At 36.9% G+C, this 16,037-nt stretch overlaps 1 protein-coding gene and 1 pseudogene across 1 annotated transcript; both read left to right on the forward strand.

Moving 5' to 3' along the window:
* The first annotated feature begins 564 nt into the window (after positions 1–564).
* LOC140932231 (uncharacterized) lies at positions 565–2,640 on the forward strand. Its single transcript, XM_073381862.1, has 2 exons — positions 565–612; positions 1,193–2,640. Exons 1-2 carry the CDS (start codon positions 582–584, stop codon positions 2,638–2,640), a joined length of 1,479 nt encoding a protein of 492 aa, XP_073237963.1. The 5' UTR covers positions 565–581.
* Positions 2,641–4,442: 1,802 nt separating this feature from the next.
* Positions 4,443–7,277, forward strand: LOC140932232 (uncharacterized; annotated as a pseudogene).
* The last annotated feature ends 8,760 nt before the right edge of the window (positions 7,278–16,037 follow it).

Genomic DNA, 16,037 nt, shown 5'->3' on the forward strand with positions numbered 1-16,037 from the left:
CTTTGCTAATCAATGACAAGGAAAAGAACATGCATGATATCAACTTGGGTAAAGAATAATATTTTTGCTACTATCACAATGTTTCTAAAACAATGACATTTCAACAGTGAAGTTCAACAATTAGCTTCCCTGCAACATTTTGCCATATCTCTACATCTCAGTCTGAAAACTGTGCCTTCTTAAGAATGGTTCAATTCGTTCAATCAAAATTGCCATTTTTTTTATTTCAAAAAAATTTCATCAGAAAAGAAAACAAATTCTTTCGCGTTTAATTTGCCAGTTGTTGTTTTTTTGCACATCGTTATGAAATTTTGACCAAATACTTTGTCCCAATATTACTATATGTCTTTCAGTAACTATTCATCATCATTATTTTTTTTTTGTCTGTCTTCAATTTTTTCTTTTCAGGTATGTATGAAGTTCTTCCAACAGAGCCACTACATGACATGAAAGAACACATCTGCAATGTGGTATCTGAATTAAAGCACCACCTTTCTCAAGAAGAGAAACAACTATGCGAAAAGACCATCGAGCTGGTAGCACAAACTAAAGAGCAACTTCGAGGTTCTGACTATCGAGAGATGGCTATTGTGCTTTCCAAACAACTGAGAGGTTTGCAACAACTTTATTGTACATGGATATAATATTTTATTCTAATGTAGTCTTTCTCAACACAGCCATCTACTGTTATGAACAGGTACACACATGCATGTAGAGAAGAAAATTATTTTCAAAATAAAATTTACTCTTTTTTCCCTTTTCCTTCTTTAATTTGTACTTTTGTTATCACTTTAATGTAAATATGTAATGAATAGTACTGTTTGTGAAGTTCTTAATGAAGGTTATTTAAAAAAAAAATTCAAAATAAAAAAATTAACAATGTCATGCAGTCATTATTATCATGATTATAATATTATCATCATTTTCAGAGAGCTTGTGACAAATATAACAAACTTTTAGAACAGAAAATACTTACATTAATACAGTGACTTTCCTGATCCTCTCACTGAATAACAAGTTGAAAAGAGAAAAAAATATATTATGAATTGAAAATTCATTAGGCAGTATCAAAAGTAAGTAAAAAAGAAAAATGATTTAATTATATCCATATAAAGTATATAAATAAAAAGGCTATCAAGTAACCCTAGCACCATAATGATGTCTACATAATCATATATTCATTATTCAACAGGATTTGTGAGTGATAAGGTGCAGACCCTTCTTGACACCATGACAGAAATATCAAGCATTCTATATTCAAGGCCAGAGAAGCGCTGTCAAAAAAGCATTTTAAGACTCCACAATCAGACCTTTCTTCATGCCATTGCCTGTGAGGAGGTCATTGGGAGGCCAAAAGTTCTCACTGAGAAGAAGTTTTATGGGCGGTACCTTCATTCTTTGATTGTACATGCTCCCATCCAACACCGTATTATTTGTCTTAGGACAACAAACACCGAGCAGCAAGAACGTCACTTCAATGCCTTTTCAAGTATCTCTGCAGCAACATCAAGCAGAAGACCAGGTGAAATCATAACCCCTGGAATCATTAGAATGCAAGCGGAGGTTAAGTCTGAGGAGAGCAAGCAGCGAGACACAGTGAAAGAGCAAGAGTCTAGACTTGGGAAGCTGGCATGCTGTTTGCCTAAAGCACAAAACACCATCATACCACACAGAATCATACTTAAGTACCCACATGCATTTCAAGCACATCTTGAAAAAATAGCTGATTTTCTCCATTGCGGTGAAGGCATCTGGTGGCAGCATATCATGGCAGGTGTTGAATTCCTAGATGGTCCTGATGAAAAGGAAAGCCAGGATGATGGCCCACCACTTCATCACTTTCGTACTCATACACTCAAGTCTGAAGAGAAATACTTACAAGATTGTTGGAAGGAGTGCATAACCAATGAGATTCCCATCCCTCACCCTGCAGTGAGAATCTATGACAATGAAGGCAATTTGCAATTCATAAAATATACAGGGTTTCTAGAAGATGATGATTCCACTGATCATGAGACTAGTGACGAAGAAGTAAATGAAAATGACACCATGTACGAAAATGACATTTCTGACATTCAACAAGATGATGAAGAACTTGAAGACATTCATGATTTCCAGCAAGTGGGAGAATATCTTATGGAGTGTGAACAAGAAGAAAATTTGGACGAGACTTGTCATAACGAAGAAGACTCCTTAACAGAGCAGGAGTTGTTGACACCAAGAATTGAAAGTCTGGCAGGGAAGGAGCTTACCAATTCAACTCCTGCAGTTGTTGCTCAGGCTACGTCTGCTGAATCTTGCCAGCTCAAGACAACACTGGCTAAATCTGTATCAAAGGTGTTAGGTGAAACCAAAGAAGTAAAAACACTAGACTCAATGCGTATCAAGCTCAAGAGCAACCTTACAAGAAAAGAAGACTATGAAGCTGCTTTGGCCATTGTACAGACCAAGGTGCTTGCAAAGCATTCAGTTGTGAAGCAGCAGTTTAAGAAGTGGGAACAGAATTTCTTCTTGGAGCATGAGTGCACTGAGCCAAGTCCTGAGGACATACGCAATGATAGACAAGGGCATGATTTCTACAAGACCTTAAGGCTATGTAAACAGCTTTTACAGCATTGGAACATAACAGTACACATGTAACTTTAAAATAAATGTAAACTTATGTCATACGAGAAAAATTGTCCTACTTATGTAGACTAGCATTTTCCTAGCTCACAAAACATTCTTATTTAGAACACACTTCACTTTTTCAAATTCATGGAAAAAGAATTGGTAGGCAAAATTTTGCTGGTATTAAAATTAGTTTCTTGTTAACAGTTTGTAAAAGTAAGTTTTTAAGTACTACAAAAGAAATACTGTTAATGCCACACAGTTCCAAGAAAGGACATTTCGATGCGAAGTAAAGTGGATTTAGACTGACCGGTGGACATCCTTTCGAGACAAAGTAACTGAACAAAGTCGTTTTTCAATACAAGACGTTTCGATACAAGTTCATTCAGTTAAGGTGTAAGGAGTTTCACGTCCTTGGCTTGAAGAACGAATCATTTTCACCAAAAATGTTAATTTCTTGTTCACACGTAAGCGTTACTTGAAGCGAACAAAATTTTTGTGCAATTTCACCGCTTGAGTTCGTATTGTAACAACTTGTATCGAAACGGCTTTGTATCTGAACGACCGGTTTTCGAGTTTTGAGTTAAAAATTTTATCACTTTGTAAGTTCATTCTTGATCTTGGAAATATTGAAATCTAGTCTCAATGTACATAGCCTCAATAAATTCACCTAAGACACAAGCAAGGTACCTACATTAATTGTGTATATGAGCTTCAATAAATCTTTTAGATGTAAGCTTAAGACTTAATAACGGTGATTCAGTGCCACATCGAACACCCGCTGCATCGTCAAAATATCAGAATTTTCTATCGAATCCTTAAAACAAGAGAAAAATTGTCTTACCTTTTTTCCATTACTTGTTTTGGGTAGTTGCAGTGACCACAATCTGATCGACAAAACAGTTTCCTCGCACAACATTCACTGTACATGTAAATTTCAAAATGGCGGACGTCCTTCGCGAATTGCGCGACACAGAGAGATGCCGGATTCATTGTCACTATGGAAACTCGCGAGATTCTCGCGAATTCCATTCAATCCGCTGGGGGGCAAAAATCATTTTTGACCCAGGCCATAATCTACCTGAGTAGTGGAATTTCTACTGTTACCATAAAACTTCCATTTAGAAATGATACCCATCTTTTGTTTGGAGAACTAGGCAGCACACCCCCACGAAGAATTTCAAGGAAATCTTCCCTTCGTAATTTTAATTTTTCACATTCATTACTGAGAAAAATACAATAAAACTAAAATTACCGTTTCAGTATTACATGAGAACGTAAATCACACAATAGTCATTGATGAAGTTTTGTAGTAGCCAAGTGTATGACCTAAAAAAATCACCACTCTCTCTCTCTCTCTCTGTGGATTAAAGGCGGGGGCTCCCTATAAAGAGGATCCCCTCCCAGGGCAATTAATTTAATATAAAACAGTTCAAACATGGCAGCCACGAGTTCGTTACGAGTAGTGAATCAAGTCCGGTCTCATTCCTTAACAAATGTGTGCACTACTTGTGAACTATAAATGTACTTGAAAACATTGTTCAAGTCTTGTGTTGTTTTTCGTTTTTGTGTATTTCTCTGAAAGAGCTCCAATTAAAGCGCAGACCTTCTCTTCGCGCTCCAAATGTACTTACCCTCCTCAACAGATGTTTCTAAAATCCCTGCTCCTCCCCAAAAGATTTTCTCGGCTGTTCTTTAAATGCTGATCACTGGATAGTATTCTTAAATAAATATGAGGAGAGACATGATTGGCGCAATATTAAAAAATTGGTGCAATATTAAAAAATTTAGCGGGCTTCGAGTGTAAACCTAGAGAAAATCATTGGGTCAAAATGTTGGGTGCTGCCGAGCCTTGTGCAAAGAAAGCTAAATATGACCTGCAACGAAACTACAACAAACGAAGAAAAGAGAAACCACACAAGCCTCACTTTAGTTTGAATTTCCAATTTCATTTCCGCAAAGAGGGGGAGATGAGAGAGACAAATGGAAGGTTTGTCCGACCTCTCAACATGGCAAATCTACAACCCGGTTCATCCAATGCCAATTTTTTGCGGGTTCTTTTGGATTGATATGAAGGAAAAAACCAGGACGTTAATCCCCCAGAAATGAACTCAGTGGCAATTCAGGCCAATTCCACTGAATCAGTATTCGAACTTTTCACTCAAAGGGAGGAGAAGAAAGTCGATTTTGGTTGTCACTGGCCATGTGGGGAAGTAGCACCCTGTACACAGGTTCTGTCTCCTGCTCGAATTGATGAATGCTTCTTTTTATGTGGGCAGGATAGCCTAGAAGTTTTACTCCAACAGACATCCAGTGCCTGTGCATGTCCCTATGTTTTCGACAAGTTAAACAGGAATATGGATGGGAACACACTGCGAGTAGAACTCTCTTGCTAAAATGGGCACAAAATCAAGTGGGCCAACTCATCTGTACTTGGTACTAAGTATACAGCTAACGGAAGGTAAGCCTAAATTGATTACAGTATTTTGCTTTACCATTATCGTGGTTTTCTAAGTTCCATGCGTCTTGTAATTTTTTGTTATAACAGCAAAGAGTACATTATTATTCCTTTATTGAAGTAGCTGCAGTTGTGTTCAGTGGTCATTGGTATATGTTAGCCAGGTACAAACACAAAACTAGGCATGCAAGTTGGCATGGATCAGGAGAGACCGACTCATTTATTTCAATTTAGGTGTTGATATGCTCGTATTTAAGGGTAATGTCAAGGTTTTTTTTCCACATTTTATTTTTCACCAGGGCCCAGAGTATTCAAACCAGCCTCACTGAACTGGGCACCCCTGACTAAATATTGTTGAATATAAAATTAAAAAATATATTTTGGGGGGCTATATTCTTCTTTTACACCACTTTTAGAATGGTACACGCGTTTATAAGCTCTGGCATCCTGGAAAGTCAGTATCTGGGCTTTGCTGAGGCTGCTAAGATTGGCAATGTTGGTGACAAATATATTGACAACAGTGAGGCACTGGCATCTTGAATATCGTTTATATCTTCTAAATTTTTGTAAAACATGATAAGTGCTATCCATCTACCCAAAACCCCAATTCAAATTTTGAGGGCTGGGGACAACATACCCCATATAAGCTTTCCATGAATGGGAATGGTATTGCAATTTCTTGATTTATTTTTTTCGGACATAGTTTTTCTGACTTAATTTTGCCTGTAAAATGTTCAGTTCTACTTTAGGGTTATGTCTTGATACATATGGTATAAGAGATTTACGGAGATGTCATTGCTTTGTAGTGTATCACAAAATAGGCTACATCGGCACAGTAACTAGAACTGTAGAAGACTCACTGTTAGAGAAGATAAGTGAAGCCCGTAACACGGATTCATATCACAAAAACAATGGTGGAGTAAGTCTGGTTGTGACCTAAACACTTTCACTTTTACAATAACTTGTAACTTACCACATCTACAATTTAAACAATATTTTATATACACCTTGTTATCAGACTGTCATCACTGATTGCTGCCATGACTCCACAGCCAATGCTTACTATTTAACCGCTACAATATTATCTTATGAGTAAGTATATTCACTTTAAAGCCTGTGACATAAGAAGGGCTGAATTAACAATTTACTTTTACACTATATTTATCACATCAAATAATATATTCTTTTGACAGAACCAAACAGTTGTTAGCAACTCAGACAGTGACTAAGGAAGAGTTTCGTAGTTCACAGACTCATGAGTTTGAGGCAATGAAAAAGATTATCGCCACAGTTCAGGCAACAGGTACCATGAATATTTAATTTCCTGCACCATGCATTACGCACTGCTGAGGTCATTATGACATCAGTGAATACCATCCAATTTTGGGAAACTGCTTTGAATTAAAAGGCATAATGTAATTATTAGCCCTTATTCAATAATATTGTTATTAATAGAAAGCTCCTTATGTTACCATAAATGGTGATTTAACTGCTGATGTGGTAGTGAGAGGTTTTACCTTCATTTTGAATGATTTTATTTAAAAGGGATCTCACTTTGTTTACTGAATTTATAATTTCTTCCTTCAGGCCTCAGTGTAAGAGAAGTTGCTCATGATCTTGTACCAAAAATCAAGAACTGGCTGTTGACCCAAAACATACAGAATTCATTTGACATTTGGCATGGTAAAATACTATTTTTGCTGTGTTCTAGATCCCATTATAGCTGTAGAGAACACAAAAAAAAGCTTAAGTTTGATAATATATACATTTCTTTCACTTTTTCTGTTTTCTTGATATGGATCAATTCCCACGCTTTGACATTTTGTCAGTCTAACCAGTGAGCTAATGACTCTTCTATCTCTGTTGCCACTTTTCAGGAACAAAGGGCGTGGCCAAAGCCATAAAAGAAATAAGTAGTGCTGCACAGAAGTGGGAGGGGAAAAAGTTGTTTGAAGAGCTATCTGAGCTATCTCAGCGTAAGTGATAGCAGCTTATTGTTTGCTTTCTTAAAACTGTAAATAATAGGCTTAAATGTTACTGCTGCTTTCCTCTAAAACACCATTTCTAGTTTGTAAATGATAAGACCTTTATCATAACATTTTCAGAGGCAAGTGTGAAGCGCCATTTCTACTACACTATGAAGAACTGCTCAAGTCCAGATGATCTGAGGCGAAGGCTCTTGACTAAAGTAGATCACTACCAGGTTTGAATAGTACTGTAGATGAATGCTTCATGTCTTTATTACATTCAAAACTTTTTAGCATAAAATAACACAAAAAAGATAGGACATGTTCTGTGTGGTTGTAGTAATAGCTTTGCACTATACTTAGACTGATGCTTTCCATTTCAGAGCAATCACACCCACTGTGATCCTGAATCCAAATGTAAAAAAAACCCCTGAGTATAGGTGCAGTAAAGTAAAACTCACTGATTCAGGTGCAATAGCAGTACTGCAAAAATTCATCTTGGAATCAAGAGTCTACAAACTTGCTGAAGACTACTACCTGGTAATGCAGAAATCAATATTACTACATTCCTTTTATATAATTCCTAAAAACTAACATCGAGGGATAAAAAAAACATTCATTAGGGTAGAAAACTAAAAAGTGGTCTATGTGAACCTGGTTGTTTAATGTTTTAAACACTCATGTAATATCTATTTATTTATAGTGCCATGACACTTACTGGGTAGAATCCTTCAACAATGTTATCCTTATCTACTTGTATAATGATGTCATAATAATATAATAGTAGCTGTATCTGACAATAGGATAGTTACTCGAAGACTCCTGTACTTGTTTTTGTTGAAAAATGAGAAGATAAAATCAAACGAAATGTAGTATGCCAGCCACTTACAAATGGTGGCCTTAATTTTATAAATTTTTAAATTTTGGTGAAATCATTGGGACCTGGCTGGATAGGAAGATTCCTCAGTAACTCTGACATTAATTGGAAGGATACCAAATTTCTTTTTTGAGAAATATGGCGGCCTGCCCTTCCTTCTTTATGTGCAACTACAATATTACATTTCTTAACAATGTAACTTTATTTTACCTTGAGTTGTTAGACTTTTTTTCAAGAACTAAGTTCTCAGGAGAGAAGACAACAAAAACAATGACCTCATTCTTTGGAACAATAATAATAGAGACGAATAGTGTCCTCTGGAGACAATGGTTTGATCTCGGTGTTACTTTCATTACTGATTTAATGAATTCTAATGGCAAATTTCTAATCTTAGAAGAATTTCAAAATAAATAATAAAAGTTAACTATTTGCACTATTTCTGCCGTTCCTCTAGTTTTGAAATGAAAGGCATTTGATTCTTCAGTTCCTGATTTGCTTGGAGCAACTTCAGAATACTGTCAGATGGAAGATGGAATAATACAATTCCGCTGTAAAAATTAATACCATTTGCTCATTAAGAAACTTGTGTCAGAACCCTCCGCAGAAAGGGCTTTGAAAAAGCTGTTCACGCATTTTAGGCAATCACCCTACAAGTGGCTTCCCTTGTCTATGAGGCGTGATATGCACACTATTACTTTGACTTTTAAATGCTTGAAGGGATCCCCTCCAATGTTTTTTAAAGATTATTTTAAGATTTCTAGAACAGTCCACAACACGAGGGGAAGTGGACACAACTTGCTGCTCCCCAAAGTCAGAACTAAGACGGCAAGGAAGTCTTTTTATTTTAATGGATCTAAACTTTTTAATAATATTGCAAGTGAAATGAAGGATTCTAAGTCAGTTATGATTTTTAAAACTCTATTTTTTGGAATTATATAGATCAAAAGTTTTTTGGTTACTTGTTAAGTTTTTGTATTACTTTAGCTTTTAAATGCATTTTAATTGCTGTTTTTTAGCTTTTTTAAACAATTTTTTAATCTTGCTGTATTTTTAACTTTTAGTGTATTTTTAGTTACTGTAATTTAGGCTACTTTTAAATAGATATATATATTTTTTTATTTTATTTATTTATTTATGTTGGCCATGGCCCTCATTGATAGCAGCATTTTATGCTGAAGAGATAACCCTGGCTAAATAACATTTATTATTATTATTATTCGTTATGGTACTCCTTTTTGCACTTTGAACAAGCTTCCATGTTTCTGCCATCATCCGGTATGCGGCATATGCAATGCACTTTGCTGGTCCAACGATACAGAGCTTTTGTTTTGTTCTTTTTGTCTACTCTGTTGTCACTGCTGGGACTGGATCCTGATTCAAAGAAAGTATAACGGCATAAGCTATGGCAAATGGACCACAGTCTTCACTTCGATCCTGCTGCTGGACATTCTCGACAAACATGGTCAATGACTTTCCATACTTTGAAATTTGGTATGCTACTTGATCGACAACGATAGGGTACCTCATCCTTCAATTCTTTTGACACTTAAAGTGCCCATAACGAAATTTTATTTTGTCATCCAAATCTACATATCAAGCAATGACGTTTCCCGAAGAAATTATTGATTCCGTCGAAAAGCGATTTTTTAATGATTTTTCTAAAGTATCTGAAATCATAGTTTTTCGCAGTCTACCTGTTCCGCTGATAAGAATACCGACGGGCTCATAATAAGCCCAAGTGATTTGTCTGTGACGTAGACTCAGCAACCTTTGTTGTGAACGCGTCTCACTGATTCTTTAAGATTTGGAGCGAAACGAGCGAAAGAAAGCCAGAAATTTACTGGAATAGTTAAAGCCACAGCAGAAAATCAGCTGTATCAACGATGGAAGAAATCATGTCTGGTTCAGAAAGTGAACGGACCGCCAAAGACAGTCAAGACGAGTTTGAAAGCATAGAAGTTGAGGCCACCAAGTTTGGCGAAAATCGAGCAAGTGGTATCACTGTAAGCACGAACGCAGATGATTCTTTAGTGTATTGTCTTGCCCATAAAAGTTTGACAGTGTCAGCCAATGATTATCCCCAACATTATGATTTGGATGAAACCTTGTCCACTATCTGAGCGGGAAAAACCGTGATCCCTACCTTGTGTGTCCTCGAGTCCAACGACTTCACTCCAACAACAAGCTTTTCGAACCATAGCTGCATTGATTATGGAGCCATTAAGCCAACTTTTGCCGAACAGGATGTTCTGCTCCTTTACAGTAAGGTGCAGTTCTTCAGTCCATGGTACGTCTTCTGCAGCTAGTTGGCATTCTTCAACTGTTGAGACATCTATCGGGTTTTCACGAATCCCTATATTGTTAAAGCTCTTCCTATTGACGCCAAAATATTGCACTACAGAACACACGAAAACAGAGTTAAACATTGTAACTAAGATGGTTACATTGCAGCTTAAAAAACAGCCACAAATCAAAAGAGTAGTAGTGCTGATACATTATATCTTGACCTAGTACATAAACAAAATAATTGAGAAATTGTGTTGCCACACTCAACTGTCAAAAAGGCAGATAGATGGACAGATATAATTCAAACAAGTGTGAATGGAAAAATATGGCAGACATTGTTCATGACATGTAAAAATGTATGCATAATTTCTTGCATTTTCATTACTCATCTGCATCCGTTGCTTTTTTTAACATTTCACAGCGTTATTTTGAAAGTGAGTTTATTCTAAAAGAAGAGAACTGATATGAAATGCTTCACACTCGCCTTAAAAAAAGCTAGCAATTTTGCAAGGTCAATTCTGCACTGAACACATAACTCTAAGTGCATTTACCCATCATTTTCCTGTAGAGTTATGAAAGAGATATCAAATTATATGATCCATTGCCTGTTGTATATCGATTGCTAGCCACCTCCACTTCGGTGAATAATTTTTATCTACAACTGTGTTTTGGCTTTGATATTGATTTTAGTGTCTTTGATTGTCTCGTTGCATTTCTACTTCAGTATGCGTGTATGATCCTTCTTGAGTTGTATTTGCATGATTTGCTTATTTCTTAAGTTTGCTAAATTTGTCGAAAAATGTAATGCTGAATCAATCTAGTGTCCTCGTGGCACTTATTTCAAACTCCCCTATGCTTTAGAAAGTGTGCCACAGAACAGAGATGGAGATCACGAAGCTCCTTCAACATCAGTTGCTGCTTCCCAACCCTCATTAACCTTAGCCTCTGACACTACTGCATCAGGGAATCCCTGGACTAATAGTATTCTGGAAGGGTTAGAAGACCACCCTCCTTGCCAGCACTGCCTAATGGGGCCATGTAGAACTCTAAGTGACATGACCCGTATAGAGGGATCTTGTGCGCCTGACATAAGAAACCACTGAAAGCGCCACAAGGATTATCGAAGGTTCTGGAAGTTTGAAAGATAGGGGTTTGTAGCAGCACGAGCAGTATATAAATCCAAAAACTTCTGCGGGTCTTAGTGAGGTAGAGTTAAGAGAGCTCATGCCTCAGTGTGTCCTCGATGACACAAGAAAACGTTACCCAAATCCACCAGGTGTGCCACATACGGGGCACAAAAGGGCATGCAAAAGAAAAGATGGAGAACTTGATGATACATCAGTATTGACTTACTGCCTTTTCCCACTACCTGACCTGTAGGGCATGAAAAAGAAAAGATGGAGACCTTGATATTACATCAGTATTGACTTACTGCCTTTTCCCATTACCTGACCTGTAGGTGCAGTTCAAACCTCCCAGCCAGAGGAGCCTCTAAATTAGCTTTTCATTCAGTTCTATATATGATAACGGCTTCTAATAAAGTCTCTTTACATCATTTCCTAAGAGTATCCTTTGTATTTTGTATTTGTACAACACTTTAGTACATTATTACATTCCTTGATAACGAGAATATCTTGTTTTGTGCCAGAAGTAAGAAACCTAGTGTCGTTAGCCATGTTTAACTCAACCTAATTACAATTGGCTTAGGAAGCAGCCCTTTGTAAAGGGGAACTTCCCCCAATGACTGCTTTTTCTATAAGACGATGATCCATCATCATACTTCTCTTTAGTTTAAAACTACAGTCTATGGAATTCAACCTTTAGGTATTACCACTTTCGCCATAATGAGTACCTCAGAATCCTATGAGTCCATCAAAGCGAATTTCTAAGATTCAATGCAGGAAATATATGAGGTAATTGCAGATGGTAAACTGGCATTAACCCAGGGGAAAGTACCTGTTTACTCTATCTGGGTAGGGACTACAAGGTAAGATACATGTAGCTGCCAAAGAAACAAGAAGACCCAACACCAGATTAGAGCTTTTCATTTTCTTTTGTTAGTAAGTAGCAGATCAGCTGCTATTTTTGCACCTGAGTGGGTGAATGCAGTAAACAAAATACCTACAGCTGTGAAAGGAGGTGGCCGAGCACCTCAAAAACGAAGATTGACCATGCAAGTGCTGCAACGTTGGGTCAAAATATCAAAAATCTTAGTAAATTGTAGTGTCTTATTATTCTGTTTTCTAGAATTGCATCCTTCACCTGGTACACGCAAAAGTACAAGTTCATTCCCTTCTCATCGTATGAAAGCATATTAGTGAGTAGCTAAAATAATGATTTCATAATTTCTGGTTAGTTAAGATTTGTAACGATATACTATTGCACAAGATTTAAGTGGTAGAGAAAATAGGAAAGAAGTGACAAAGAATTGCTAATCTTAAAGTGGGTACCCTGATTCCTTTTTTTAAATAGTGGAATTTCTGTTACCATACAACATCGATGAAGAAACTTTACCCATTTTTGTTTCGACAACTAGGCAGCACACCACCACGAAGAGTTTCTAGGAAATTATCCCTCAAATATTTAACTTCTTCACATTCAGAGCTTACTGAGATCTACTTGTTACAAACGCCTTTCAAAGAATACAGTATAAAATTGAATTACAGTTTCAGTATTACATGGGAATGTATATCACAAAATAGTCAATGAAAAAAGTTTTGTTGTAGTCCATGTATGACCCTGTGTATGACCTTAATCAAAAAACCTCCCTCTCTATGTGGGTTAAAATTACAATATTGCTAAATATGAAATGAGTAGTTAAAACTATTGTATTTAAAGCGTTTCTACGTTAAATTAATAGAAAAAATGTTTAAAATGTTTCACTTTAAATATTAAGAAAACATTTTTTACGAGGTACAGGACTGGAGACAAACATTGAAGATCATAAAAGAACTATAAAGCTACAACAATTCAGTAAGTTATAAACAGTATAAAATAGAATTTTTCAAATTCAACATCTTTTAAATGTTAAAATTATTTATGCAAAATGTATTTATTTCAGGTCAACCTGAAAATGCAAACAAAGATGAAAAGAAAAGTAGAGGCTCCACATATAAAGCAAAACCAAGTTTTAGCCCACATTCAGAATGCTAGTCCTATTAAAAGATGTAAAAGTGATCACAATTGTTTTAATCTTAAACTACAAACTCATATAGGACAAGACATAAGAACAACACCTTTCACTGATTTCGTGATTTTCATGCTTTGATCCTAGTTACTAGCGTAGCTACAATGTTTACCTGATTTTCTATTGGTTTTGTAACAAGATATTTCGGTGTCCCCTCGCGGGTATAAAAGCACACGTTAGCGTCCTATTGGTCAGGAAAAGTCAAGTAGGATTCACATCGTGACATCGTTTTTTGTGATTTTGTCGTAACCTTTGGTACAAGCGGGACCGATATGTGAGCGATTTCTTTTGTTATTTCTTTTGTTTAGTTTCGTTCCTTAGTCTGTGGGCAAAGTACACGAATGTTACTGTACAAGTATACAGATTTATGTTTAATTGATTTATAATTGTTTCATGAGCGAAAAGCAGATTTGAACGCCTGTTAGAACAATGCCCACACTTTTGCTTTATAGTACAAGGATTAAAATCAGATTTATGGAATTATTGTCTAATTTCAGATTATGTAGCCTTTAATTAGATTTTACCTTCTTGTTATCGTCCTAATTGTTATAGAATCGCTTTATTACCGTTTTCAAGCTTTAGTTTGTTGATTACACGTTATTTGTCTTAGTATCACCTTTTCACCAAATTGATAGAGATTTTTGTACTGTTATTTCAGTTTACGGTCAATCTTTGGTCTATAGATTCTGGTCTTTGGAATTTGGAATTAAATCACCGTTAACCGTCACCTTTGGTTTTCCGTGGTTTTCTTGTTTTTGCCAACCCGTAAAATAGTCCCTAACCTAACCTGCTGCAACACACCCCTTGAAGTTTCATTTCTAGTTTGTTTGTTTGGGTTGTCGCCAGCCACAGTAAAATATCGCCAGTCTTGTTTGCCAATGGTTATAAACATTTGTTGAACATTGCTTGAACTTTTGAAACTTTATTTGATGGCCTTATGAGTGTTTTTAGCGTCGCATACCTTCGTAACCATACGCCGACACCTACCCAAGATAATGCGCCAAAACAAACACATCCGGCGTCAAAGAGCGTAATTAGCGTCACATCTTCCATTTTGAAAACTGAAGCTCCTTGCACAAGAAAAATGACGGAAAAAGGAAAAGCTTACCAATTAGGGATTAAACAAGCTAACCGCGATTGTGCGCTTGCAAAACTGAATAAGCAGATAGAGGAGATCAATATAATGCGTGACTTACCTGAGACAACAATTGAACAATTAGCCTCAGAGAGGGATTATTTAGATTGCTTGAAAGATGAGTTTAATGACGCGCAAAAGGCGTACGATGATTTGTTGGAATCGCCAGAAGAAATAGACGCCTTCTACCAGTGGTTCGATATTCGTGATCGCGAGTTTACTGAATGTAGGATAAGAATCTGCGAGTGCATTCAGGCACTGGAAAAAATATCCACTCGATCTCCATCTGAGAAGTCCAGGCATAGTAGGAAGTCGTCTGTCAGGTCTTCTCGATCTTCCTCGTCTCATCGAATTTTTCTTGCCTTGGTCAATGCAGCCGCTAAAGCAGCGAAGCTACGAGCCGAAATGGACTTTTCGATAAAGAAAGAGAAATAAGGCGCTTGCAACTTGAAAAGGAAATAGCAATTGCGAATGCCCAAGAGGATGCAATTAACAGAATAATAGATGAAGACAAACTATCTATTAAGGAAGAAAACAAAAGAGTGAAACAAGATCTCAAACCAAGCACAGGTGCCCAAAAGTTTATTAAAATGAAAGAGATTTTCCTATGGACCAGAACGTTCCTCCCTTCGTCCCAAGTAACTTACCAGAGTCTCCCGATATTCTGCGACCAGAACCGTTTTTCTCATCCTCGCAGTACATTAGTCCAGATATCAGCACTACCATGGGCGAAATAGTTAACCTTCAAGTAAAACAAGCAAAGTTAAGTTCGATGATAATAAATCAGCAGAAGACTACCCACCTTCCAGTAAAGGAGCCGCCCATATTTTCTGCAGATCCATTTGAGTATCCAGCATTTATAACTGCCTTTGACTCCATCATTTCCGCTAATGTGCCCTCGGACAGAGATCGTCTCTTCTTCCTGAACAAGTACATTAAAGATAAGGTGAAAGAAGTTGTGAAAGGATTTCTAGCTATGAGCTCGGAAAGCGCTTACAAAGAAGCCCGGAAATTGCTTGACCACCATTTTGGCAATCCAGTGCATGTAGCAGAAGCGTATAAGTCTAGCCTTAGAAAATGGCTGCAGATCAGTGACGGAAATAGTAGTGGTCTCCAGGAGTTCTCTGACTTTCTTGTGCGATGTGAAGAAGCGATGAAAACAATTATGAATTCTATGGGAGATCTTGATTCAACACAAACACTCCTTCAAATCAGTGCTAAGCTTCCTTCCTATTCTGGCGTTAAGTGGTGTAGGGAAGCCCATGAAGCACAAACGAAAACAAAGAAGATTATTACCTTTAGCGACTTCATAAAATTCATTAAGGAAGAAGCAGAACTAGGGAACGACCCAATTTTCTCACCACACGTGAAAATTAGACCAAAGTACAAAGGCGTTGACGGAGCTAGCGGAACGTCCCTTGTGACTGCAGGCTTACCCATCGAATTAAAAATTGTAATAGGATACATCAACAATGACGTGCGACGCTTTCATGTTTACGTTGGCAATCGCGTACAGC

The sequence above is a fragment of the Porites lutea genome, chromosome 3 (genome assembly GCF_958299795.1).
Source record: "Porites lutea chromosome 3, jaPorLute2.1, whole genome shotgun sequence".
In the NCBI taxonomy this organism is placed as follows: domain Eukaryota; kingdom Metazoa; phylum Cnidaria; class Anthozoa; order Scleractinia; family Poritidae; genus Porites; species Porites lutea.

Bases quoted from the DNA above. Each gene is read 5' to 3' on its own strand.
- LOC140932231 (XM_073381862.1), top strand. From the start codon at position 582: ATGGCTATTGTGCTTTCCAAACAACTGAGAG. The intron at 613-1,192 runs GTTTGCAACAAC...ATTATTCAACAG, and splicing joins GCTTTCCAAACAACTGAGAG to GATTTGTGAGTGATAAGGTG.